Source organism: Notolepis coatsorum (assembly GCF_963971535.1).
Source record: "Notolepis coatsorum genome assembly, chromosome: 15".
In the NCBI taxonomy this organism is placed as follows: domain Eukaryota; kingdom Metazoa; phylum Chordata; class Actinopteri; order Aulopiformes; family Paralepididae; genus Notolepis; species Notolepis coatsorum.
Window position 1 is genome coordinate 30,244,727 of NC_140179.1, and position 27,629 is coordinate 30,272,355.

At 44.0% G+C, this 27,629-nt stretch overlaps 1 protein-coding gene across 2 annotated transcripts in view; it reads left to right on the forward strand.

Annotated features, from left to right (window-relative positions):
* Nucleotides 1–1,314: 1,314 nt before the first annotated feature.
* The window catches only part of fbxo7 (F-box protein 7), a 40,763-nt gene continuing 14,448 nt past the window's right edge, over nucleotides 1,315–27,629 (forward strand). The window contains exons 1-7 of one of the 2 annotated variants that reach the window (XM_084330393.1): nucleotides 1,315–1,450; nucleotides 2,761–2,888; nucleotides 11,074–11,314; nucleotides 14,754–15,005; nucleotides 19,401–19,545; nucleotides 20,365–20,448; nucleotides 27,527–27,622. In XM_084330393.1, coding sequence (XP_084186519.1) covers nucleotides 2,767–2,888; nucleotides 11,074–11,314; nucleotides 14,754–15,005; nucleotides 19,401–19,545; nucleotides 20,365–20,448; nucleotides 27,527–27,622 — 940 coding nt within the window. In that variant the 5' untranslated portion in view covers nucleotides 1,315–1,450; nucleotides 2,761–2,766. The remainder of the gene's footprint in view (nucleotides 1,451–2,760; nucleotides 2,889–11,073; nucleotides 11,315–14,753; nucleotides 15,006–19,400; nucleotides 19,546–20,364; nucleotides 20,449–27,526; nucleotides 27,623–27,629) is intronic. The other variant, XM_084330392.1, reaches the window with a different exon arrangement.

Below are 27,629 nucleotides of genomic sequence, written 5' to 3' on the forward strand. Positions count from 1 at the left end.
CATACCGACCTGAACACGCCCGATCTCGTCCGATCTCGGAAGCTAAGCAGGTTCTGGCCTGGTTAGTACTTGGGATACCGCCTGGGATTACCAGGTGCAGTAACTGGGGGGCCTTTGTCCGAATACGCTGGCGATGTGGGGGGCGGGGCACTACGTGCCCACCTGGTGGGGTCTTGATGCTGGCATCATGGACTTCTCCGGGCCCCCATTCCAGGGAGTCCAGTCCTTTTGGTGGGTCTGGGTCTTCCTTCGCGCTCCGCTGCTACGGCCTTGCCACAGGGTTGGGTTTGCCCTTGACCCCGTGATTCTGGGGGCAGTAACGAGGTTGTTCCTCCGTTCGTTCCCGGGTGGCATGCGGGTTGTGCGTGTGTGTAGTCGTGGGGTCAAGCCACGGTCTGCTCACCCTGTGCGTTAAGTTGCTTGAGTGCCTCTTCGCACGGTCGGGTCCGTCGCCTTCCCGTGAAGCCTCTAATAGGGGGGATACCCTCCATTAGGGGGGGTCGGGGGGGCTCGGCCCTCCCTGTTCTGATGGTTTTGGGGGGCTGTCAGCGGGGTGTATTTGTCAGCCAGCGGCTCCGCTTGGCCTCCCTTTGTGCAGTAGTGATGCCAAGCAGAGCCCCTAATGAAACAGAACGTTAGGTTATGACTATAACCAAGTTCTGTTAATTAGGGGTGACGCTTGGCATCAGACGGCCGCTGCAGCCCTTGACCTCACCTTGTGGTGAAAGCTTGGGAAGGAGGAGAGCAGGTGACCACACACCTGCTTATGAAGGTAAGCTGATGAGGGGTGTGGTCAGACTAATACTGGTATTAGAGGTACATTTGTGGTTTATTCAGTACGCGTGCACGTACGCGAGATAGTGCAGTAGTGATGCCAAGCGTCACCCCTAATTAACAGAACTTGGTTATAGTCATAACCTAACGTTTTCATTCATTCATTCACACATGCACGCACTTTTTTATTTTATTATAATATAACGAAATCATACTATTTATACTACACCATATTGGTACAGTATTATACAATATTTTAATATATTATTATTCTATGTTACGCTGCTATACTATATTATACTCATACTGGCCTATACTGCAATTCTATGCTATGTTATCCTGTTATGCTAAACTGCAGTAGTATACTAAACTGTGCTATACTGTCTATTTATCTTTTCTTTGTACAACCTTTTGAAGTGAGATATATTAGTAGAACTCTTTTCGTCGTGATGGATGGGGGGGGGGGGACTTCGCCTCTATAAAAAAAATTGTGTTTTTTTTGGTTTCCGTTGTATATTTGGATCCTGCTCGCCTGCCGTAGTTGTAGTCATTTTCTGTCAGAACCGTCTGCTGAAGTTTGTGTGTTCACCTCTTGTGGCAAGTGTCGCTTGATATCGTTTACTAAATGTCTAGCTTCGTGTTATGAAATGACATAAAGCGTCAAAGACATCAATATGTAAGTGTGAATCAAAGTGCAGGTAGCCATAGTTGGCGTGCTTACAGTTATTATTTAGCTAAGTTAGCTGGCGTCAGCCTGATTCGTCGACTTCTGCACGATAATGTTGTCAGCCAGGTTTCGCATTTAGCTAGAAATGAAAACGAAACACCTGTAATACTATTATATATTGTAATATCAAGTAATGTAATATAAAATAATGTAAACCAACGTACTTCGGTAGTAATGATCTGCTAGCTTAGATTTTATGCAAAGCACATAATAATGCTTTGCATAAAACCTAAGCTAGCAGCTAATTACTACCGAAGTACGTTGGTTAACATGACTTGATCTGTTTGTTTATGTTTTTCACAAGATGGGGAAGACGTTATACAGGCAAGCCTAGCTTGGAAATATTGAAACTGCCACCTAACGTTACACTTTTGTTTTGTTTGTTGTTTTTTTTAATTGGACACATCGGAACATAATTGATAGGTTGGAATAACGAAGGTTACTGAGAGCACAGAGTCATAAATGTATAGATGTAGCAGTACTGACTATCTGTATGTCATGTATGTCATATATGTCCTGATGAATTGAAAATGGGGGACCCTGATGTAAACAAGACGAAAGTCTTTCTCTGGTCTGCATCCCCTTAACAATTGTGTGTATTGAGCTTAACTGTATTGTACCCATTCTGCAATCTGTTAATAAAGTTTTCAATCAATCAATCAATCAAAACAGTTTGATTGTTGATCATTATTGAGTTTGAGTGTCTTGATTGTCCTAATGTACAGTTTCCTCCCCCTCGTATGTGTATTATCTGTTAGGATCTCTGGTTAACAGTACTGTATGTATCTTGTATGTCACAAATGTAACAGTACTACTAATACTATATACCTATGTCATGTATTGTCATGAATGTCATGATATATATCTGTATGGCCCCCGTAAATGTACAAACCACCCCTCCCACCCACCCCCTCCTAATGTACAGTTTCCGCCCCCTTTTATGTATATATTTTCTGTTAGGATTTTCTGTTAGGATAACAGTACTGTATATTTGCATATCTTGTATGTCACAAATGTAACAGTACTGTATCCCTGTATGTCATGTATGTCAGAAATGTCAAGATATATCTGTATGTCATTATGAATTGAAAATGGGGGACCCTGATGTAAACAAGACGAAAGTCTTTCTCTGGTCTGCATCCCCTTAACAATTGTGTGTATTGAGCCGTACTGTATTGTACCCATTCTGCAATCTGTTAATAAAGTTTTCAATCAATCAATCAATCCCGCATGTCTGATCATCCACCGTTTCCCTCCAGCAGAGCATGAAGCTGCGTGTTCGAGTCAACAAGCAGACCTGCCGTGTGGACCTGCAGGGACTGGAGCCCACTTTGACGGAGCTGGAGGTTCAAATCAGAGAGATCCTCTTGCCTGCCCATGGACTAAGGTAAGACACCTGGGAACCAGAATACAAATTTAGAAATTAGGGTGACCGATATCAGACATTGAGGCAATACCAGGCCTTAATAAGGAAAAAAAACTCCCCAATACTACAATCCCAGCCTTAAATCCACATGTAACATGTCAGGAATCAAAGCAAGGCGACCTTTCTCCGCTCACAGAACAAGGATGTTAGATCTCTCCAATTAGGAACATTAGTTGGAGGGTGGAAATAAAATAAAATCTAATAAAAAAAAACCAATGGTCTCAATCTAATCTGTTCAGTATTAGTAATGGATGGCTAATAGTTAAAGTTTGGCACTTGTCCTTAATCGTCATCACAGGTGAAAAGGTGATATTGGCCCATCCCAAAGAGAACCAGGTCATCACTGTTGGCTCTATATGTGAAAATAGGAAATATTATATTTATATAATATATATATATATATATATATATATATATATATATATAATATATCTGCATATAACTCATAATAACTGTATGATAGTATACAATAATGCTGTATATACCATATATATATCCACACCTGTCTGTACATACCTGCATCTATATATACGGTAAGAATAAATATATATATATATACTTTATATACAGCGTTATTGTACATGCTATCATGCAGAGTTGTATGGGTTATATGCAGGTGTACAAGTAGTTATATAGAAGGATTATATGCAGGTATGTTCATACGGATATGTATATATATATGTGTATATATATGCAGTAAATATGTATATGTACAGCACTATGGTACATGCTATCATACAGAGATATATGGGTAGACTATAGTATGAGGTAAGTAGTTATGATTAACTTAAATTAAGTTATGAACTTCATAAAAGTCAGTCAAAGCTTGCCAAAAGCTCAAACAGTGAACTCCAAGCCCACGTGGTTGAACTCAAACAACAAAGAAACGGACTAAGAAACGATGTAAACACCATGATCAAATCTGCACACAAAAAATTCATCAATGACAAAACTGAGAAACAACAAACCCCAGGAACTTTGGAAATTACTCAACAACCAACTAGGCTGCAGTAAAAAAACTAAAAACTAAACCAGATTTACAAACATCAACATAAAGACGTCTACCATACAAGGAGGTGATGCAAAAATTGTTCAAATCTGGTCACAAGCCAAGGCTAGCATACCCGGCGCTGTTATCGATCGTGGGCAGTGACGGCCGCTGGTTTGGATTATACACACCTAAAGATGCTGAGGATTATTTGAATCGACATGGAGCAGATACCCCAAGGCAGGACGACAATGTCTGAAAACAGATAAGCCTCTTTCTCAGTGTATATCAGTATTAGAATGACTTTATTGTGTTCATCAAGGTAGCAGACGATATGCAGGCCGTCTATACCAATGCGTACTGTGTATAATACGATCCGTAATACATTATAATTTCAGACTCTGGTCTCCGGGGAGACAAATACATATCATTGCAAAAAGATCAATCTGGAATATTCTGGGTTTATCGCTCGAATGCCCTGGGTCTCTTAGATCATTCTGGAACATAACAACAGTCTATTGGCACTAGTATATTCTACAACCTTCTAGAATATAATGCACCATGACAACGAAGGCCTACAACTCTAACATTAAACATCCGGTGTGTATATACATAGCAGATAATCAATTGAATGAAGTTCAATCAGTCCTTAATAATACTTTAAAAATCAACCACACCTAAACGTATGAACACTACAAGGTTATTCTAACAATTTAAGTAATCACTCCACTGATGAAGTGACTGGCACATTGAAGCTCTAAAAGGCTCTGCTTTTCTATTTTATCTAATCAGTTAATTCGGTTCTAGTGGCTTCTCCACGTTGATTATTATTCTATCTCTCATTCCTTATCTATATCTTTCTTTTCTTTTTTTTTCTCTTATTATTCTATTTTTTATCTCTATCTTTTAACTTACATTGTTCTTTTCCATTGTTCTTCACATTAAGGTGTCAATATTTCTCTACAATCTTTTCCTTTTTCCTGACTTTCCTACATGTTAGTAGAGGGTTCAAATGAATATGTCGATGAAAGTTTATTCTCTTTTTTTATTTTTATTTTTTGTCATTTATCACAATATTTCATTACAGTAAGGGAAGGTGCAAGACCAAAAGCGACATTCTATTGCATTAGAATGAAAATGTTAGATCCTATGGCAATTAGCATAGGAAGATTAGGATTACAATGCTCAGTTTGGGCAATCCGGTGGACTAAGGGAGAGAGTCATTCGCGGAGGATGTGTTTTTGGAACACAGGCCTGTACGACTCTCTGGGCGAGGGGAAAGTAGGGGATTTTTATTTGTATATATATATGTTTTTAAGCTCGGCTCTCAACGGGACCTCATTAATTGGATGTACATCTATTGTAGCTTCGCACTCCAGAAGCATTACCAAAAACTACACAAAAACATGCATAGATTATGGCTAGTTTGAATATAATGGTATGGAACACCGGTGGGATAAACAAACAACACAAACGCAAAAGCGTGCTCACACTGATGAAAAAAGAACATGTGGACGTGGCTCTATTAAGCGAAACGCACATTTTAGAGGAAGACATAAATACGTTAGCGGATAACATATACCATAATATTAGTCACTCTTCTTTTGGTACGAGAACTAGAGGTGTAGCCATATTCGTCAGACGTAAATTAAATATCGAATTGAAAGGGGTATGGTCGGATGCTGAGGGGCGTATAACTATAGCTAGGATTGTACATAATAACAGGAAAATTGCGTTGGCAGCGGTATATGCCCCAAATTTGTACGAAGTAGGTTTCTTCACTTCACTAACCGGAGAAATGTTAAACCATGCCGAGTACTCATATATAATAGGTGCGGATTTTAATGCCATTTGGAATCCAAGGATGGACAAATCTTACCTTGCCTTTTCCAGCGAACAAAAAAATTCATCTAAAGCATTAAAAGATTGGTCAAAGTCTACAGGGGTAATTGATTTATGGCGTTCACTTAATCCCATGACCCGTAAGTACTCCTGTCGTTCGGCGAGACACAACACATTATCCAGAATTGATTACGTCTTTGCATCCCCGAGAATATTTGATATATATGAAGTGGAAATGATACCCAATGCGCTATCAGATCACTGTTACTTAATCCTGAAAGCAACATTTGGTACACTATCTTCCCGGGCCCCAAGATGGCGTTTTAATACTATGCTGCTTAACAACAAGGAATTCATTACACAAATTAAAGAAGCTCTCACAGTATTCCTACGGGATAATGCAAACGCGGAGCAAGACCCCAGAATATTATGGATGTCGGTAAAGGGTATGATCAAGGATTTCACGGATAGATTTTCCTCCATATTGCGCAAAAATCAATGCACAAAACTGTCTGAAATGGAAACGCTTTACTCAACGCTTTTTAATTCTTTAAAATACAACAACTCTACTAGACTAGAAAACCAAGTTAACATTCTAAAGACAGAGATCAAAGCAATATACAGACAAAAATCGGAAATGCAAATACGCAGCACAAGACAACAGCAGTATTTCCAAGGTTCTAAACCTAGTCACCTATTAGCCATGCGATTAAGAATTAATGCAAAATTTGCAGATATAACTGCCATTAGAAAACAACAAGTACTTGTAACAGACCCCAAAATAATAAACGATACATTCAAAGAATTCTACTCCGACTTGTATAATTCAGAAACGACCTTTGATCAAAACAAATTAGACACATATCTTAATCAAATTACTCTCCCTAAACTTTCGGAGGACGACGCTAAACAGTTAGAAGCACCGATCACATTAGAAGAACTCAAGAAGGCCATATCCGGAATGAAAAACGGTAAGGCTCCGGGAAAAGACGGTATCCCATCAGAAATGTACCTTTCTTGCTGGGACATATTTGGACCCTTATTACTAAATATGATCTTATACTCAGTCAAGGAGGGGAGCTTCCATAAACACCACAATATCGCACTCATTTCAGTCCTTCTCAAAAAAGACAAAGACCCCACTGAGTGCGGTAGTTACCGACCTTTAAGCCTCCTCGGAACCGATGTCAAACTGTACTCTAAGATATTAGCCATCAGATTGCAAAAGCATATGACGTCTTTAGTTCATCCGGACCAAACTGGCTTCATAAGAGGTCGCCTGATCAATGATAACATAAGGCGAATACTGCACGTACTAGATGCAGACAAAGAGGACACCACACCTAAGGCGATGCTATCCCTGGATGCTATGAAAGCATTTGACAGGCTGGAATGGTCGTTTCTATGGGCAGTATTAGAAAGGATGGGGTTAGGAAAAGGATTCATTGATATGATTAAAGTACTATACAAGGACCCATCGGCCATGATTACAACAGGCACATTCATCTCCGAAATCTTTCCGGTATCACGCTCAGCCAGACAGGGTTGCCCTCTTAGTCCCGGACTATTCGATCTATCATTAGAGCCTTTAGCACAATTTATAAGACAATCCCAACACATAGAACCAATCGTAATCAAGGGCACACAACATAAAATTAGTTTATATGCGGACGACGTAATATTGTTCATGCAAAACCCCAACACCACATTGCCGCATCTACTCAAGTTGATAGAGAACTTTGGTGATTTATCGGGATTTAAAATAAATTGGCCGAAGTCGGCTTTCCTTCCTCTTAACATCCGTGCAAAAAAAGACACAACCCTCCCAGGCGCGATACCCATGGTTAAACATTTTAGATGCTTGGGTGTGGAAATATTTCCCACCATAAGACAAACGGTGAAGCACAATTACACAAAAATACAGAACAAAATCAAAGACGACCTGGACAGGTGGGCAAAACTTAAAAACTCAGTACAGGCAAGGGTATCAATAGTTAAGATGGATGTATTACCAAGAATCAATTTCATCAGCTCAATGCTACCGTTACCTCCTCCAGAGGGCTACTGGAAAAGATTACAATCCTCCACATACAAATTTATTTGGAATAACAAACCACCTCGCATAAAAAGATCCACCGCACAGAGAAATAAAGCAGACGGTGGCATGGCAGTTCCAGATTTTTTACAATATTTTAAGGCTTTCACATTAAGACCATTGAAAATATGGTTTGATCCCCAGGCTTTGGTATCTTGGAGAGAATTGGAAGAAAACATAGTAGCCCCACAGAGACTGAAAGACATAGCACACACTAAACTTTCAATCAAGCATTGTGAGCGGGAATTTGGCCCCATAATTACATTTACATTTACATTTAGTCATTTAGCTGACGCTTTTATCCAAAGCGACTTACAAGTTCTGTGCGACAAGACAGCCATAATTACCCATGCAATCAGAACATGGCGGGAAACACAAAAGAAATATCCTAACCCTCAAAAATGGCATAATCACACTCCCATATTCAATAACAATGCACTCTTAATGGGAAAACGCCCTATAAGATTCCCTATATGGGAAGAGCAAGGCATACACTCATTAGGGGATATTTTTAATAACCAGGGCTTCTGTAGTTATGGCGAAATATGCACAAAGTTTAACCTCACCGAGTCCACATGGCTTTTTTACATACAGTTACGACTATGTCTGAGGTCTCACGGTGTTCCATTACTCATACCAATTGAACACCACAGATACCACACATTTTTCTATGAAAGAGAAACATTGGGAGGTTTTGTATCAGGTTTTTATTATCAATTACTAACGTCCTCGTATGAAACCCTTCAACTAGACACTGTCTGGAGGAGGGATATACCAGACCTGGAAAATGACTTTGATTGGCAAGGAGCCTGGGCAAATGTCCGACTTACATCAAGGAACCCGGATCATCAACAAATCAATCTGAACTATATTCACAGGACATACTTGACTCCTATAAGACTGTGCAGAATGGGGCTTAAACAAGACTCCAAATGCTCCCAATGTACAAATGGGGACGAAGGAACATTTATGCACATGTATTGGGACTGCCCACCAGTTAAGGCATTCTGGAAAGATGTGTCCCAACAATTATCAAAACTCGTATCTTGGAATATACCTGTACACCCCTCGGTATTACTATTGAATGATGTTTTTGAGTTTGCAGGAATCCACAGCTAAAGAGATTGGTTTTATCGGGTATCACAGTAGCTAAAAAGCTGATCGCATCACGCTGGTTTCAACCGGAAAAAATGTGCCGGAAAGTTTGGTTTCTTACATATCTCGATGTGATATATCAAGAAATATCTACAGCAAGAATTCTGGGTCTCAATGAATCCAAAATGTCAATGTGGGTAGAAGTGGTGGAGAGAATAAAAGCTAGCTTATAATGGTAGTGTCTGGTTAGGAGTGAGGGATAATGGAGGTACTATCCAAGGGGGGGTCCGGGAGGGGGGGGGTTCGAGCTGGAGCATATGTGTGTAGGGTTTTAGAAAATAGGTATTAGGGGTATATTCTATACTAACATTTATATAATTGTAATTTCGCTGGATATACACTGTATACGGTTAAAATGTTATTATAGACTATTTTTGTTTTATCTTGTTTCTGTACTTGCATGTAATTTTAACCACCTTGACTGAAAGTTTCATTATGCATTATGTGTTGAGTACTGACTTTTAATAATTTTTGTTTTGCAATAATAATAAAAAAAAAAATATAAAAAAAAAAAAAAAAAAACATCAACATAAAGACAGAAAACACTCTCATCACAGACAAGATGGATGTGGCCAATTACTTAGTTCAAGTTTCTTTATTAGTTGTCATACAGAAGTACAGAATACTTTTATACAAAATGCTTCTTTCTGTTACGCTCCAGAGACTGTGCTAGGCAAAAATAGATGCGTATAAAATAAGTATAGCAAGTATAAAATGGAAGTCAAGTACGTAGACAAAAGTGTTCAGTATATACAATGCTCAATGTAGAGTAGAAGTCAAACATTTTCTTTACAAACATAGCCACAACACTGGTTAATAAACTACCCTCCCACTCAGGGCATTTTGGGGTAGAACACATCCTAGCCTTCTACAAAAACCTAGGGGTCCGCAAAGACTACTTCAAACTCGAAATGGTAACAGATGAGGTGCTCAAAAAAACTGAGCGCCCTCCAACCTAACAAGGCCACTGGCCGTGACAATATCCCCTCCAAATTCCTCAGAGACTCAGCAGCCACCATCACCCCAGTCATCACCCACATAATAAACCTCTCCATAAAACAGGGATACGTCCCCAAAGACTTCAAAATTGCAAGAGTGACCCCCCTGCACAAAAAAGGCAGCAAATTAGACCCAGGCAACTACCGCCCTGTTTCTATTCTTACCTCCATCTCGAAAGTCATGGGAAAATTATTGTATATGAACAGGTCGAAAAGTACCTTGCGGAAAAAAAGGTAATCTACGAATTCCAATCTGGCTTCAGAACATCCCACTCCACTGACACATGCCTTCTCTATTTGAACGACCACATCAAACAAGACGTGGACGCGGGCAAATACTGCGGCATGGTCATGCTGGACCTCCAAAAGGCTTTCGACACTGTCAATCACTCCATTCTGATTGACAAGCTAAAAGCAATTGGTTTTTATAGTTCATCAGTGAGCTGGATGCAATCCTACCTGGAGGGGAGAGAACAGATGGTGGAGGTAAATGGTACCCTATCCCCCCCCCCCTCCCAGTGAGCTGTGGTGTTCTACAATGAAGCATACTAGGACCGTTACTGTTCCTAATTTATGCAAATGACATGTCATCAGCTTGTGACTGCAACTTGTTCCTGTCCGCAGACGACTCAGCCCTGCTGGTCTCTGACAAGAACAAGTTGCAGGTTGAAAAAACCCTCAGCTCTGAACTCGGCAGAATCTGCACCTGGCTCGCTGATAACAAACTATCGTTACACCTGGGTAAAACAGAGTCCATTCTCTTCGGATCAAATAACAAACTCAGCAAGGCCGACGGCTTCTCTGTTACAGTGGGTGACAATATTGTCACAAGGAAAGATGAAAACGGGGGACCCTGATGTAAACGAGACGAATGTCTTTCTCTGGTCTGCATCCCCGTAAAACAATTGTGTGTATTGAGCCGTACTGTATTGTACCCATTAATAATAAAGTTTTCAATCAATTATTCAGTTAATTCGCAAATCAACTCTGGCCTTTGTCTCGTTCATAAAGATCTGTATTCTCTCCTGCTACACTCTCTCACCCCTCCCTCCCGCTGCCGCCTCACAGCCCGGACGCAGAGTTCAGCCTGTCTCTGAACGGCACAGAGCCTCTGTCAGATGCCGGTCAGACCCTCCCCTCCTGTGGCGTCGTCTCCGGGGACCTGATCTGTGTGATCTTTCCTCGGTCCGTCACAACCTCCTCCTCCTCGCCAGCACGCCCGCCTCCCAGCAGAGCCGCTAGCAGGGAACCCCCCCGGACGCAGCCGCGGAGCGACGTTAAGCGGGCGCCTGCCACGCCTTCCAACGAGGTGAGCAGTTTGTCTCCAGAGATTCTATAACCTTTTTGTCTCATAAACTGTTAATATGGCTGTTGGCCTTTTTCTGCTCCCAACTATCGTTATTAGATTGGCCTTTAAAAATCCACTATCGGTCGACCTCTAGGTTGTACTTCTACTGCGCTGCAGTGAAACTGAGAAAAATGGCTTTAAAGTTCTTCTTTGACTATCCAGTGATTTTGTAGTTACTGCAATTCTTTATACTCCTTTTTCTCTAAAACGGAGCAAGATTGAACTCTGAAACTTTGTCACAAGATGAAACAGATATTGAGAAGTAAAATTTCACTTATAATAACTACATTTTGAAAATAAGTGTAGTTACTGCGGTTAGCTTCTGCAGGGCAGTGTAGGTGAAGTATTTCCAATGTTCGCTATTCGGCGAAACAAGGCAGCTGCTCTGACCAGAATTCACATCGCTCTCACTACGCTATTCCACACGTTGGTGGCCTAACGGGCAATAACAAACATTAAATACTTAACCTGCAAACACAAGACTGTTCTGACAGCACAATTTTGATGTAATGAAGAGATTCTTTTAATGCATTTATATCAACAACAACAACAATATGACATTCACTATGGTATTAAACCGATGCCAGAGAGCTGTGTAGACCAGAAGAAGCCATTGGGACGACCAATCAAATTAGTTCAGGGTGTGGCAGTTTCATGCAGCGTCGCTATGACGACCAGCTCCATTGAAGGGAGTACTATCTGCAGTGGAAAACAGAAGTACCTGGTACCAAAAGCGAGTCTAGCTAATTCGATGTGGTGGAAACTATGGTTGGGTACCGAACTCTGTACTTTTTTTTTTTTTTTTTTTATCCACTTTTTTCTCCCATTTTCTATATTTTCTCCCATCCCAATTTCGTATCATCCAATTCAACCCTCCCCTGTCACGGACGCTGTTTCTTGCCTCCCACAAGCCGGCTGCAATGTGGACTAAGTCATACATAGCACAAGTCCCCTCCGGTACTTGAGGTAACAGCAGTCGCATCTTTTCACCTGCACAGCTCGATCTCTCAGTGGCGAGGAGTAACGCGTGGGAGGCTCACGCTGCCCCCGACACTTCCTGATTCTACTGCGCAGGCGCACCAACCGACCTGTAGGAGTCGCTGTCCACAACGCCCGATCCCCACCCATCAGTTTCCCACCCCCTAATACGGCCAATGTGTATTAGTACGGACGACCAGCTAAACTGAAAGCAAATGTGGAGCGCTGGGCTCGAACTGACGAGCCCAGCGTCTCCAGCATTTCGTGGCGAGTGCCTTGCCCACTACGCCACGTAGCCGCCCCCGAACTCTGTACTTTTAAGGATACCATATTTCGGTATCTATCTTTAGATGTTTATAAGAGTGTAATACTAGACAAGAGGGAGCCTTTTCCACAAATACATAATTACTGTCCCTTCTCTTGGGTCTTTGGAAAGACTAGACAAGGTCAGAGGAGTTTGATACTATTTACAAAGGATGGCCAGATAATGTTGATATTTGAAAATGTACAGACATAATACATGATCATACGATTTTATTTTGTGTGGTGTGTTGCAACAATAAATAACAAAATATTCTAAATAAATAACAATGTTGAAATTGAGAAGTTTGGACTTATTATTTACAACTGAAATAAAAATGTCCGTTATTACAGAGAGAGTTAAGCACCGTAACTGAATTCCGGGAACTGGTACTGGTACCGGTAGCCTGAATACTTTCCACAACAAATTCGTGTTTCCGCGTCTCTGATTGGCCACGCGCGTTTCTGGTCATGTGACATGTGTGCCAATCGTGGGACCGCAAGTTTTTGGATGGTTAAGCTTAGGCGCTCTTTCGAAGTTGGTTAAGGTTAGAGTTTGTCTTAGAGCATGGCGATAGAACACCTGCCCTGATTCCAAACTCTAACCATAACCAACTGCGAAAGACTCGCCTAAGCTTAACCAGTGATAAACTAGGCGTTAGGTAGTTTGCAGGCTGTTAGACCCGGAAATAGGCACAGAACTTGCCGTCCTTGGCGCACATGTCACATGACCAGAAACGCGCGTGGCCAATCAGAGCGCAAAACTCGAACGCGGAAACACGAATTTGTTGTGGAAAGCATAGACGCGTACCGGTATCTGTTCACATGAATGGTGAACCCACCCAACCCTAGTGGAAAACTATGTGTACTGCACGTGTGCAACCATACTCCCTCTGCGACCTCTCCCCCAGGCCTCCGCTGTGAATACAATTCTTTTTTTTATTCGCTAAGTTCAAGTTAAAGTTATTTTATTTGTCAAATACACATCAATACAGGGACATTGCAGGTAATGAAATCTTTGTGTTTGCACTGTTGAGTCTGAGCTCGAAACACAAAAATGTCATTACCTGCAATGCCCTTGTATTGTTGTGTATTTGACAAATAAAGAACTTGAACTTGAACTTTGCCACGATATTCAGCCTCAGACCCACTCCTATCCGAGCTCTGCTAGGGTCATCAAAGAGAAGCCGGCTATACTCGGTCCTCGCTCCACAATGGTGGAACAAACTTCCCACCACAGCCAGTGTGACGGATCATACTGGGTCTGCGTTGTGTTTGATGTTAAATGAGAATGTCCCGAGGGGGAGTCGAACAGGGGGCTCCCGCGTCCGCGGGCGACGACACAGGCCGCTGCACTAAGAAGTGAATTCACTCCTAACTACCGTACCTATGCGTCTATTAACCCTGTTATGGGGAAGTGAGTTTAATTTACCAGCCCGCACTGCCACAGTCACTCGTCAACACACCTGTTTCCGTGACTGTGGACATACCCACGGGCTTCCCCGTTACACTCGCCTCCCTAAACTCACGCCCCTCAGGACATCCGGGTCACGGCACCACTGTGACGGATCATACTGGGTCTGCGTTGTGTTTGATGTTAAATGAGAATGTCCCGAGGGGGAGTCGAACAGGGGGCTCCCGCGTCCGCGGGCGACGACACAGACCGCTGCACTAAGAAGTGGATCCACACCTAACTACCGTACCTATGCGTCTATTAACCCTGTTATGGGGAAGTGAGTTTAATTTACCAGCCCGCACTGCCACAGTCACTCGTCAACACACCTGTTTCCGTGACTGTGGACATACCCACGGGCTTCCCCGTTACACCAGGACGCCCGAAACCCGCCCAATTTTCCGCCGTCGACTAAAAACATACTTCTTCAATCAATATCTGAAATGGAAAAATAAATAAATACTAACCTTGTACTGTCTTTAGTAGTATGCACTCTGCTACTAAGGAATCTACCTTGCCTATATTATTACCTACTATGCTAATATGCACACACATATCTGACCCTTAGCTGCCAGAGTTGTACCCTTCCTGCTGACTTGTTGTACAGAACTTGTAAGTCGCTTTGGAGGAAAGCGTTCAGCTAAATGACTAAATGTAAACGATGTTCAGCCTAGTACCAGCAGCCGAGTGACGGTGAGGGAGGCGGAGCCTGCACAGGAAGTGGGCACAGGGGAGGAGCAGGAGGCCCCTACTCCAGGACCCCTCCCCTGGGAGGAGCCCATGCTATGCAGTGAGGCAGAGGAAGGCAAGGTGCCTCTCTCCCTGGAGGTCTTGCATCACGGGGCCCAAAGCGGCAGTCCCACCGACTCCCTCATGGTGGCAGTGCATCTCCTGATGGTGGAGACTGGGTTCGTTCCTCAGGTGAGCTGGCTCAAAAGAGCTATTTGATATGTCTTCCTTCGTATGTGTCTAGAATAGAGGTGGGCATAGATTAATTTTTTTAATCTAGATTAATCTATCTGCAATCCTGGATTTAATCTAGATTAATCTAGATTAAAATGGCTAAAAAAAAATAAAAAAAATCTGCCGAAGGCATTCAAACATATAGAATAGAATAGAATAGAATAGAAATACTTTTATTATCCCGTGGGAAATTAGACACTGCAAATCGCTCAACATTTAAACATTTAGACAGGACAGGTCACAAATTAGAATAATAACACAAATCAAATCAAGTTGCCTAGGATAAGAGTAGAGTAAAATAAAATAGGATAAAATGAAATGAAATAATATATACATAAATAAATACAGTAAGAATATACTGAGCATACTGAGCATGGGGTAAACAATTGGTCAATATAATTATAATTATAATTTAAATCTAACTAAATGAAATATGAAATATATATTCCAGTATTCAGTGTAACTAGGTGCAGTATGCTTTAGTTAGTGTATTGTCCTCCTTGGGTTCCAATAAGACTTAGATCAATGTCTGGCAGCCGTCGCTGCCCCCTGTTGTGGAGCCTGGAGGCCGCTAGTCGCGTCCTCCTGCCACTATTGAGCTGCCGCTCTGTGCTCAGTGATGCAGTGAGGCACAGTGATGCATTATATAGTCTGATGGCTGTTGGAATGAAGGACTTCCTGTGCCGTTCAGTGCTGCATTTGGGTAGTGTGAGCACTGAACAAGCTCCTCCTGTCAGCCAAGTCTGTGTATAGTGGATGGGTGGGGTTTTCCCTGATGGCCTGGAGCTTAGCGAGGCTCCTCCTCTCCGCCACCCTCGCTAGAGAGTCCAGCTCAACCCCAACCACGCTGCTGGCCTTCCTGACCAGCTTATCCAGCCTGAATGTGTGTTCTACCCAAATAAGTCCTTACTTTTTCTTTCCTCCTTATGTTTCTCAGGCCAGGTGGCCCATTACACCATGAGCCCATCTCCCGTTTCCAAAATGCATTACAGACTGTTTGAAAAAGCTGTTTTGCTATGATAATTGGTCATGAAATATCAAAATAATGTTCAATAAGATGTACTTGTGTTTAACAAGTTGTTTTATTCAGAAGTTAACACAAATAAATAATATTACCAGTACAGTACAGTATCTAGCACACTCTCAGGAGCAAAACAGAAAGAAGCATTTCAAACTTGAACTATGTGACAACTGTGGTTGTACTGGGCAGCTCCCAGGTGTGAATGGAACTGTGTGAATGTGAAGCAGGGCGTTCCTGAAAAAGAGCATCTGTGTTCTCCCAAACTGGTCAGCAAATGACTGTTTTCATTTTTACCAGCACTTTGAGCTACATGACATGTATGAAAGGTGCTTTATAAATACTTACTTACTTACTCAGCGAACCTACCCTGGGTAAATAAAGGTAAACACATTTTTTATTTTTTTTTTTTAGATTAATGCGTTAATTATATTATCGCGCAATATTAGTATCGCGTTAACGCCGTTAATGGCCCAGCTCTAGTCTAGAAGTATATTAAGATCACCACCAGTGATGGCGAAGTTTGAATAACCACAAGGGTCCTCACGCGCACCAAACCCTGGCAGCACATCACCCCCACCCTGCAAAAACTCCACTGGCTCCCCATCAACTACCGAATCCCCTACAAGATCCTCCTCACCTACAAATCCCTGCACAGGTTGGCCCCTTCCTACCTGACCAACCTACTCCACCCCTACACTCCAGCACGAGGCCTCCGCTCCTCCAACTCCGACCTCCTCACCATCCCCGCACCAGGTGTTCCACACTGGGAGACCGAGCTTTCGCTGTAGCTGCCCCGCGTCTCTACAATTCGTAGCCGCATTTCTGCAGACCCCTCTCTGATTGGTTGAGCTCCATTTCTGCAGACCCCTCTCTGATTGGTTGAGCGAAGCCCCTCTCTGATTGGAAATGTACTACCAGATTCGCGTATTTTCGCTGTTTATTCATAACGTTATGCACATTTCACAACACAGCCAGCTGTCAGAAACTGTACATTGTAACGTTGTTATTTCGCGGCCTGCCCATTTGATGTTCCCAAATCATATTCAGAAAGTATCACAGAGACTTCTATTGACCAAGGAATTAGTTATTATTAGTAAGACACAACATTTCCGTAGCAATTGACCACCAGACTCTTTCTCTTAAGGCATTAACTGGGTTAATTAATATAAATGTTATATTGTAACTGTCTAGTTACACATTGGTTCCGAAACATGTATGTTTCTGGCTGCAATTAAAACTTTGAATCTGAGAGAGCTCTGGTCAGCGAAGCCGGCGAGCGATTATTATTGGTTTTTAATGACAAACCAATTACATAATCCTATCCAACATATGTGTAAAGGCACACACAACATATTCCAGTTAACGGTATATTTTTTTAATGATTCGTTATGGCGTAATCAATACTTCCATGCCGCCATGCGTATAAATTGTGTTCGCGACCTCCATGTTTTGGGGCTATTCATCAGAAAACTCGAATCCGGGATTCGGCTCCCATCCGTCGGGCAACAACTGTGGGTTTTCAGCCTCTCTCTCTGGAGCTTAACGGAGTTTCGACTCCTGGCTAGAGGAGCTTGTCGCGGCTCATGCGCATGCGCGCGCTCGGCCAATCAGAGAGGGGTCTGCAGAAATGGCCTCAACCAATCAGAGAGGGGTCTGCAGAAATGCGGCTACGAATTGTAGAGACGCAGCTGCCCCCAGGCTGTGGAACTCCCTCTCCCCCTCCATCCGAGGCTCTGACACCATCAACTTCTTCAAAACCAACTTAAAAACCCACCTGTTCACACTTGCCTTCACGCAACACGGCCCCGCTCCCAAGTAGCCCACCCCTGACTCTTTTCTTTTAAGCCACAGATCCCGTTGTTTTTAGCGATGTCCCGATCAAATTTGTTTGCTCCCGATCCGATCCCGATCATGTGATTTTGAGTATCTACCGATACCGATCTTTCCCGATCCGATCAAAAAATAATAATAAAAAAAAGAATTTCATATTTTTTTTCATTTTTTGTCCATCTCAATTTCTCACATTACATTCACCCTGAATGTTGACGTTATCCAGGTGAAAAGTTAACTTCATTCAAGCGAGGCATTGCAATCCTTGATATAAATCATTTGATGTATAATTAAATCAAAGGAAATGCGTTTGTTTTGTCAAAATTCTTCTGCTCTGTGACAATAAATGATGCTATGCAATTTAAAACCAAAACTAAGGTCTCAGTATGAGTTTAAGACGTAAACATGGTCATGTTTGTTGAATAAAATGTAAATTTAAAATTTAAAAATCCCGATTTTTCTTTTTTGCCGATCCCGATCTTCGGAAAATCACGTGATCGGCCCCAATCACGTGATCGGATCGGGACATCCCTAGTTGTTTTGTTTTCTGTTTTTTGTTTGTTCATTTCAACCACTTCATCCAATTGCTTGCTTCCTTGCACCTTGCTTCCTTTTTTTTTTATCTTATTTGTTTTTTTTCCTGTTGTTACTATACACATATATTCATAATATTTATTTTTTTATCTTTAATTTTTTTCAAAATTTTTATTTTTCCACCCTTTCCTTGTACAGTGTCCTTGAGTCTGAGAAAGGCGCTTCTCTCTTAAAATCCAATTTATTATTATTATTACAAGTTGATTGTCAGTCACCGTTTAGGGACGCACCGATATTGGTGTTTGGAGGAAAGCATTCAGCTAAATGACTAAATGTAAATGATGTTCAGCCTAGTACCAGCAGGCGAGGGAGGCGGAGCCCGCACAGGAAGTGGGCACAGAGGAGGAGCAGGAGGTTAAGGTGCAGGGTGTATTTGTGTGTTCAATAACAATAAGTAGTAGTAGTAAGATCAAATAAAATTAGATGAGATCAAATAAAAATCAATTATTTACAGAGTATAGGAGAATATTGGTATTAAATGAGGCTGGTATCACTATAGGACAATATTGGTCTTAGATATTGGGCTGGTATCACTATAGGATAATATTGGTCTTAGATATTGGGCTGGTATCACTATAGGATAATATTGGTCTTAGATATTGGGCTGGTATCACTATAGGATAATATTGGTCTTAGATATTGGGCTGGTATCACTATAGGATAATATTGGTCTTAGATATTGGGCTGGTATCACTATAGGATAATATTGGTCTTAGATATTGGGCTAGTATCACTATAGGATAATATTGGTCTTAGATATTGGGCTGGTATCACTAACTATAGGATAATATTGTATTGTATAAATGTTTGACAGTGGAACGCAAGTGGAACGTAAAAGTTCAGATTCTAATAAAAGATGTCCAGACAAAATGTTTCAATTTGACCAAACTTTACTCTCCTCTGCGTAGGAGAGTGATTGTTTTTGGAGAGAGATGCCCAGCGCGTGGAGGGCAGCGGGGGGCGTGTACCGGCTGCAGTACACACACCCTCACTGTGAGAGCAGCCTCGCTATGGTCGCGGCCGTCCCAATGGGACCCATGCTCGTCGTCAACGGTGAGTCACGATACCGCGGCCACAGCTGCCTTGTTTTTCTTCAGTGGACCGTAGGTTTGAATCTAACCGTTAGCTATCGCAGTATTCAGGGGCGGCTGGGTAGATTGATTGATAGATTTTTATTGTGGATTAGAGACATCATCCAAGGGATAAAAACATGATAAAATGCAAGCACTTATTTCCATCATGGTCCCTGGTATTAAGAAACAGGACATACATCAACATAAAACATCATCATAAAACATTAAGATACAATATGCATATACAGTTGAAGATAAAATAATAAGAAATATGCTACCCTCTCTTTCCTATGCCGATAGCCATGTTCGTACATACCTTTTGAAGCCAGTTAACCTGGGGGCCTGTTTAATGCTGCTGGGCAGGCTGTTCCACAGAACTGCAGCGGAGTAAAGGAAGGTCTGCTGGCCGTACGGAATAAGTTTAAATCTAAAAGGAACTATGTTTGTGTCTCTACCCCTTGGAAGTAATTGTGAAGGTAGCTTGGCACCTCCCCTTTATAAATCCTATAGACTAGGGATCATTTTATCATGGATACTCTTTTGTCCACCCTGAGCCACCCTAGGCTGTTGAAGTGGGGCTGGTCTAAGTGAGTATGAGTGGGGAGCTGCAGGACTATCCTAACTAGCTTGTTCTGGGCAGGTTATAATAACTCTCAATAACTGTCAAACTAAATGAATGTGTGTGCAAGACCATTTAGAGTTTTGGGATGTGTGTGAGATAATTACAAAATAAATCAACGTTGTTTTTCGGTGAAGTGCCCCTTTTTTAAGGTATGCAACCTGTTACATCTCCTTTCAGCGATCCTGAAGATGAACGAGATAGTGGAGATAGTACGCAATCTGTCTCTGAATACGTCCACCTATGTGACTGACGAGTGGCAAGGTGAGTGACAGAAGATACAGAAGTAGGGCTGACCCCTATTAGTCGACTAATCGATCGAAAGGAGCCGAATGCAAGATTTTTTTAAATTTTTTATAATTATAATTAAAAAATTTTACAATTTCCTTTTGTATCATTCCTTCCTAAAGAAAATAGGCCTAGAAGCGTGGCTAACGCTAATGGAACGCATACCAGAGGCTAACTGCCTAAGAAAACGGGCACAGAGGCACTGAAAGAGGATTTCACCCATCTAATGAACACACTAGACTAGACAAATATCAAGATGTATCCATCAGTGGACCAATTGCATGCTTTTGCAGAGGACAAGAAGCCTTCAGTCGACTCCTTCAGACATTAACACTTTGGATGCCAGCCACGACAATTGTCGTCTCATCAGACCCCCCATTGAGTACCGACGACGTGAAATGTCGTTTGTTTGCCGTATTTTTTTTTATTGGCGATTTGAATTCATATTTCATCAATCGAGTTTTCAAGAGAACGATAGCTTTTCGAAATGCTATAAAAAGGATATGAACCGATTATAAAAAAAATAAATAAAAAATCCGTTTCGACAATGTTGACTGCAAACAAGTCATTGATAAGCGACGGGCAGATTAGACACATAGCCATAATTTAAAACATAGATTATGCGTTTTTAACGCTAACATTGAAGTGGATGATGGCATTCAACGGGGTAAAAAGGTAAACAAGGTCGGCACTGATAGTGTTAAGCACCCCCACAGCCCAAATGCAATGATATAAAAATAAAAAATAAACTAATATAATATAATATAGTCGACTAATAGTCGACTATCGGCTAATTTTGATGACTACAAATCGACTACACAAATCCTTAGTCGGGGACAGCCCTATACAGAAGATTATTAGATTCACTTGAAGTCTTTATTCATTGCAACGTAGTCATGCAGCGAACACGCATGTGATGGGTGACACACAGGAACACACATGCATTTCTATTTTTTTGCGGTCACCGATGAAATGTCTTCTCTCGATGAAACCCATCCCGTCGACAGTGTTAACCACTACACCACCGTGCTGCGAGGAGACAGTGTTAACCACTACACCACCGTGCTGCGAGGAGACGGTGTTAACCACTACACCCCCGTGCTGTGAGGAGACAGTGTTAACCACTACACCACCGTGCTGCGAGGAGACAGTGTTAACCACTACACCCCTGTGCTGTGAGGAGACGGTGTTAACCACTACACCACCGTGCTGTGAGGAGACAGTGTTAACCACTACACCACCGTGCTGTGAGGAGACAGTGTTAACCACTACACCGTGCTGTGAGGAGACAGTGTTAACCACTACACCACCGTGCTGTGAGGAGACGGTGTTAACCACTACACCACCGTGCTGTGAGGCAACAGTGTTAACCACTACACCACCGTGCTGTGAGGAGACAGTGTTAACCACTACACCACCGTGCTGTGAGGCGACAGTGTTAACCACTACACCGTGCTGTGAGGAGACAGTGTTAACCACTACACCACCATGCTGTGAGGAGACAGTGTTAACTACTACACCGTGCTGTGAGGAGACGGTGTTAACCACTACACCGTGCTGTGAGGAGACAGTGTTAACCACTACACCACCGTGCTGTGAGGAGACAGTGTTAACCACTACACCACCGTGCTGTGAGGAGACAGTGTTAACCACTACACCACCGTGCTGTGAGGAGACAGTGTTAACCACTACACCACCGTGCTGTGAGGAGACAGTGTTAACCACTACACCGTGCTGTGAGGAGACAGTGTTAACCACTACACCACCGTGCTGTGAGGAGACAGTGTTAACCACTACACCGTGCTGTGAGGAGACAGTGTTAACCACTACACTACCGTGCTGTGAGGAGACAGTGTTAACCACTACACTACCGTGCTGTGAGGAGACAGTGTTAACCACTACACCACCGTGCTGTGAGGAGACAGTGTTAACCACTACACCACCGTGCTGTGAGGAGACTGTTAACCACTACACCACTGTGCTGTGAAGCGACAGTGTTAACCACTACACCACCGTGCTGTGAGGCGACAGTGTTAACCACTACACCACCGTGCTGTGAGGCGACAGTGTTAACCACTACACCACTGTGCTGTGAGGCGACAGTGTTAACCACTACACCACCGTGCTGTGAGGAGACAGTGTTAACCACTACACCACCGTGCTGTGAGGAGACAGTGTTAACCACTACACCGTGCTGTGAGGAGACAGTGTTAACCACTACACTACCGTGCTGTGAGGAGACAGTGTTAACCACTACACCACCGTGCTGTGAGGAGACTGTTAACCACTACACCACCGTGCTGTGAGGCGACAGTGTTAACCACTACACCACTGTGCTGTGAAGCGACAGTGTTAACCACTACACCACCGTGCTGTGAGGCGACAGTGTTAACCACTACACCACTGTGCTGTGAGGCGACAGTGTTAACCACTACACCACTGTGCTGTGAGGCGACAGTGTTAACCACTACACCACCGTGCTGTGAGGCGACAGTGTTAACCACTACACCACCGTGATGTGAGGCGACAGTGTTAACCACTACACCACCGTGCTGTGAGGAGACAGTGTTAACCACTACACCACCGTGCTGTGAGGCGACAGTGTTAACCACTACACCACCGTGCCGTGAGGAGACAGTGTTAACCACTACACCACCGTACTGTGAGGAGACAGTGTTAACCACTACACCACCGTGCTGTGAGGAGACAGTGTTAATCACTACACCACGTGCTGTGAGGAGACAGTGTTAGCCACTACACCACCGTGCTGTGAGGAGACAGTGTTAACCACTACACCACCATGCTGTGAGGAGACAGTGTTAACCACTACACCACCGTGCTGTGAGGCGACAGTGTTAACCACTACACCACCGTGCCGTGAGGAGACAGTGTTAACCACTACACCACCGTACTGTGAGGAGACAGTGTTAACCACTACACCACCGTACTGTGAGGAGACAGTGTTAACCACTACACCACCGTGCTGTGAGGAGACAGTGTTAACCACTACACCACGTGCTGTGAGGAGACCGTGTTAACCACTACACCACCGTGCTGTGAGGCGACAGTGTTAACCACTACACCACCGTGCCGTGAGGAGACAGTGTTAACCACTACACCACCGTACTGTGAGGAGACAGTGTTAACCACTACACCACCGTGCTGTGAGGAGACGGTGTTAATCACTACACCACCGTGCTGTGAGGAGACGGTGTTAACCACTACACCACCGTGCTGTGAGGAGACAGTGTTAACCACTACACCACCGTGCTGTGAGGAGACAGTGTTAACCACTACACCACTGTGCTGTGAGGAGACTGTGTTAACCACTACACCACCGTGCTGTGAGGAGACTGTGTTAACCACTACACCACCGTGCTGTGAGGAGACAGTGTTAACCACTACACCACCGTGCTGTGAGGAGACAGTGTTAACCACTACACCACCGTGCTGTGAGGCGACAGTGTTAACCACTACACCACCGTGCTGTGAGGAGACAGTGTTAACCACTACACCACCGTGCTGTGAGGAGACAGTGTTAACCACTACACCATGCTGTGAGGAGACAGTGTTAACCACTACACCACCGTGCTGTGAGGAGACAGTGTTAACCACTACACCACCATGCTGTGAGGAGACGGTGTTAACCACTACACCACCGTGCTGTGAGGAGACAGTGTTAACCACTACACCGTGCTGTGAGGAGACAGTGTTAACCACTACACCACCGTGCTGTGAGGAGACAGTGTTAACCACTACACCGTGCTGTGAGGAGACAGTGTTAACCACTACACCACCGTGCTGTGAGGAGACAGTGTTAACCACTACACCGTGCTGTGAGGAGACAGTGTTAACCACTACACTACCGTGCTGTGAGGAGACAGTGTTAACCACTACACTACCGTGCTGTGAGGAGACAGTGTTAACCACTACACCACCGTGCTGTGAGGAGACAGTGTTAACCACTACACCACCGTGCTGTGAGGAGACTGTTAACCACTACACCGTGCTGTGTGGAGACGGTGTTTTTATTTATTTTTTAATCTTTTTCCCCCTCCTTTTTTTTCCGTTAGTCTTTTTGCCAATTCCCAACCCCCTTCCTGGTTGTTGCGCACCCCCCCCTACTGTTGGTCCGGGAGGCCGGAGACTGTCGCATGCTTTCCTCCGACACATGTGCAGCCAGCCGGCAGCGCAGATTCTCACCGGTAGAGTGTAACGTGTGGAAGGTCACACTACCTTTCTCCAGATCCTACCCTCGCTGTGCAGGCGCCCTGACCGAACTGTAGGGGTCGCTGTCCACAACGCCCAGGACCCACCCACGGCTTCCCTCCCCCTAACTCAGCCAAACGAGTTAGTATAGCGATCAGCCCAAGCCAAGGCAATGCTGACTCTCCGGGAGTCGAGACCGCAGCCTCGAGGAGACTGTGTTAACCACTACACCACCGTGCTGTGAGGCGACAGTGTTAACCACTACACCACCGTGCTGTGAGGAGACAGTGTTAACCACTACACCACCGTGCTGTGAGGAGACAGTGTTAACCACTACACCACCGTGCTGTGAGGCGACAGTGTTAACCACTACACCACCGTGCTGTGAGGAGACAGTGTTAACCACTACACCACCGTGCTGTGAGGAGACAGTGTTAACCACTACACCATGCTGTGAGGAGACAGTGTTAACCACTACACCACCGTGCTGTGAGGAGACAGTGTTAACCACTACACCACCATGCTGTGAGGAGACGGTGTTAACCACTACACCACCGTGCTGTGAGGAGACAGTGTTAACCACTACACCGTGCTGTGAGGAGACAGTGTTAACCACTACACCACCGTGCTGTGAGGAGACAGTGTTAACCACTACACCGTGCTGTGAGGAGACAGTGTTAACCACTACACCACCGTGCTGTGAGGAGACAGTGTTAACCACTACACCGTGCTGTGAGGAGACAGTGTTAACCACTACACTACCGTGCTGTGAGGAGACAGTGTTAACCACTACACTACCGTGCTGTGAGGAGACAGTGTTAACCACTACACCACCGTGCTGTGAGGAGACAGTGTTAACCACTACACCACCGTGCTGTGAGGAGACTGTTAACCACTACACCGTGCTGTGTGGAGACGGTGTTTTTATTTATTTTTTAATCTTTTTCCCCCTCCTTTTTTTTCCGTTAGTCTTTTTGCCAATTCCCAACCCCCTTCCTGGTTGTTGCGCACCCCCCCCTACTGTTGGTCCGGGAGGCCGGAGACTGTCGCATGCTTTCCTCCGACACATGTGCAGCCAGCCGGCAGCGCAGATTCTCACCGGTAGAGTGTAACGTGTGGAAGGTCACACTACCTTTCTCCAGATCCTACCCTCGCTGTGCAGGCGCCCTGACCGAACTGTAGGGGTCGCTGTCCACAACGCCCAGGACCCACCCACGGCTTCCCTCCCCCTAACTCAGCCAAACGAGTTAGTATAGCGATCAGCCCAAGCCAAGGCAATGCTGACTCTCCGGGAGTCGAGACCGCAGCCTCGAGGAGACTGTGTTAACCACTACACCACCGTGCTGTGAGGCGACAGTGTTAACCACTACACCACCGTGCTATGAGGAAACAGTGTTAACCACTACACCACGTGCTGTGAGGAGACAGTGTTAACCACTACACCACGTGCTGTGAGGAGACAGTGTTAACCACTACACCGTGCTGTGAGGAGACAGTGTTAACCACTACACCACGTGCTGTGAGGAGACAGTGTTAACCACTACACCACCGTGCTGTGAGGAGACAGTGTTAACCACTACACCACCATGCTGTGAGACGACAGTGTTAACCACTACACCACCGTGCTGTGAGGAGACAGTGTTAACCACTACACCACCGTGCTGTGAGGAGACGGTGTTAACCACTACACCACCGTGCTGTGAGGAGACAGTGTTAACCACTACACCACCGTGCTGTGAGGAGACAGTGTTAACCACTACACCGTGCTGTGAGGAGACGGTGTTAACCACTACACCACCGTGCTGTGAGGAGACAGTGTTAACCACTACACCACCGTGCTGTGAGGAAACAGTGTTAACCACTACACTGTGCTGTGAGGAGACAGTGTTAACCACTACACCACCGTGCTGTGAGGAGACAGTGTTAACCACTACACCACCGTGCTGTGAGGAGACAGTGTTAACCACTACACCACCGTGCTGTGAGGAAACAGTGTTAACCACTACACCACTGTGCATCTTCAACTACAGGCTTCAGAAAGTGTAGTGATGCTGGTGGTCACTATGTAACAATGAATCAATGATGGATTTCAATTTCAGGAACAAATTGTAAGTCTGGCGGCGCACGGTTTTCGGGGGCCCCCATAGCTCTCAGGTGATAACTCGAATCCTGTGGACAAGCACAGCTCACACTGCTACATGTATACAGCGAGCCACACGGTAATGCATTAGCTAGCTAGCGATGTTGACGTTAACGCAACGCTACGTTAGCCAAGCTCTTGAAACATACGTTAGCCAAGCGATCAATATAAACACTAGCAATGTACAAAGGTAACTTGACTATCCATTGCTAAAGATTGCACAGGTACGCCGCGCCGTATCTGTTTGCCCCCGACAAAGCTATTTGTCAGAAGCATGGATCTTTTGTGGCTTTATGATGGTTGACTAAATAATAATATAGGGAACTTAGGGGCGACAGTGGCTCGGGAGCTAGAGCAGTCGCCTGGTAATCCGGAGCTTCCCAGTTCAATTCCCACTCCTCCCGGGCAGTGTGTCGAAGTTTCCTTGAGCAAAACATTTAACCCCTAACTGCTCCCGATGAGCAGGTTGGCACCTTGCATGGTTGCCTCCGCCGTTGGTGTGTGAATGGCTAAAATGTGAGGAACAAATTGTAAAGCGCTTTGGATAAAAGAGATATATAAATGCCCAATTTACCATTTAACATTTTTAACTATCATCTGTGTGCAGTTCTTAGTAAAAGTTAGGCCATAGCTAATAATCTGTGCAATGCTTAAATAGTATTTCTGGTGCTATTAAAAAAAAAACTAACTTGTGTTTTTTTACAGGAGAAAGTGCCGCGGCAGTATTCAAAGATCTGGGGAAGCTGTCGCGCATATTCCGAGACCAGCTGGTGTACCCGTTAATAGCTGCGGCCAGAGAAGGTACACC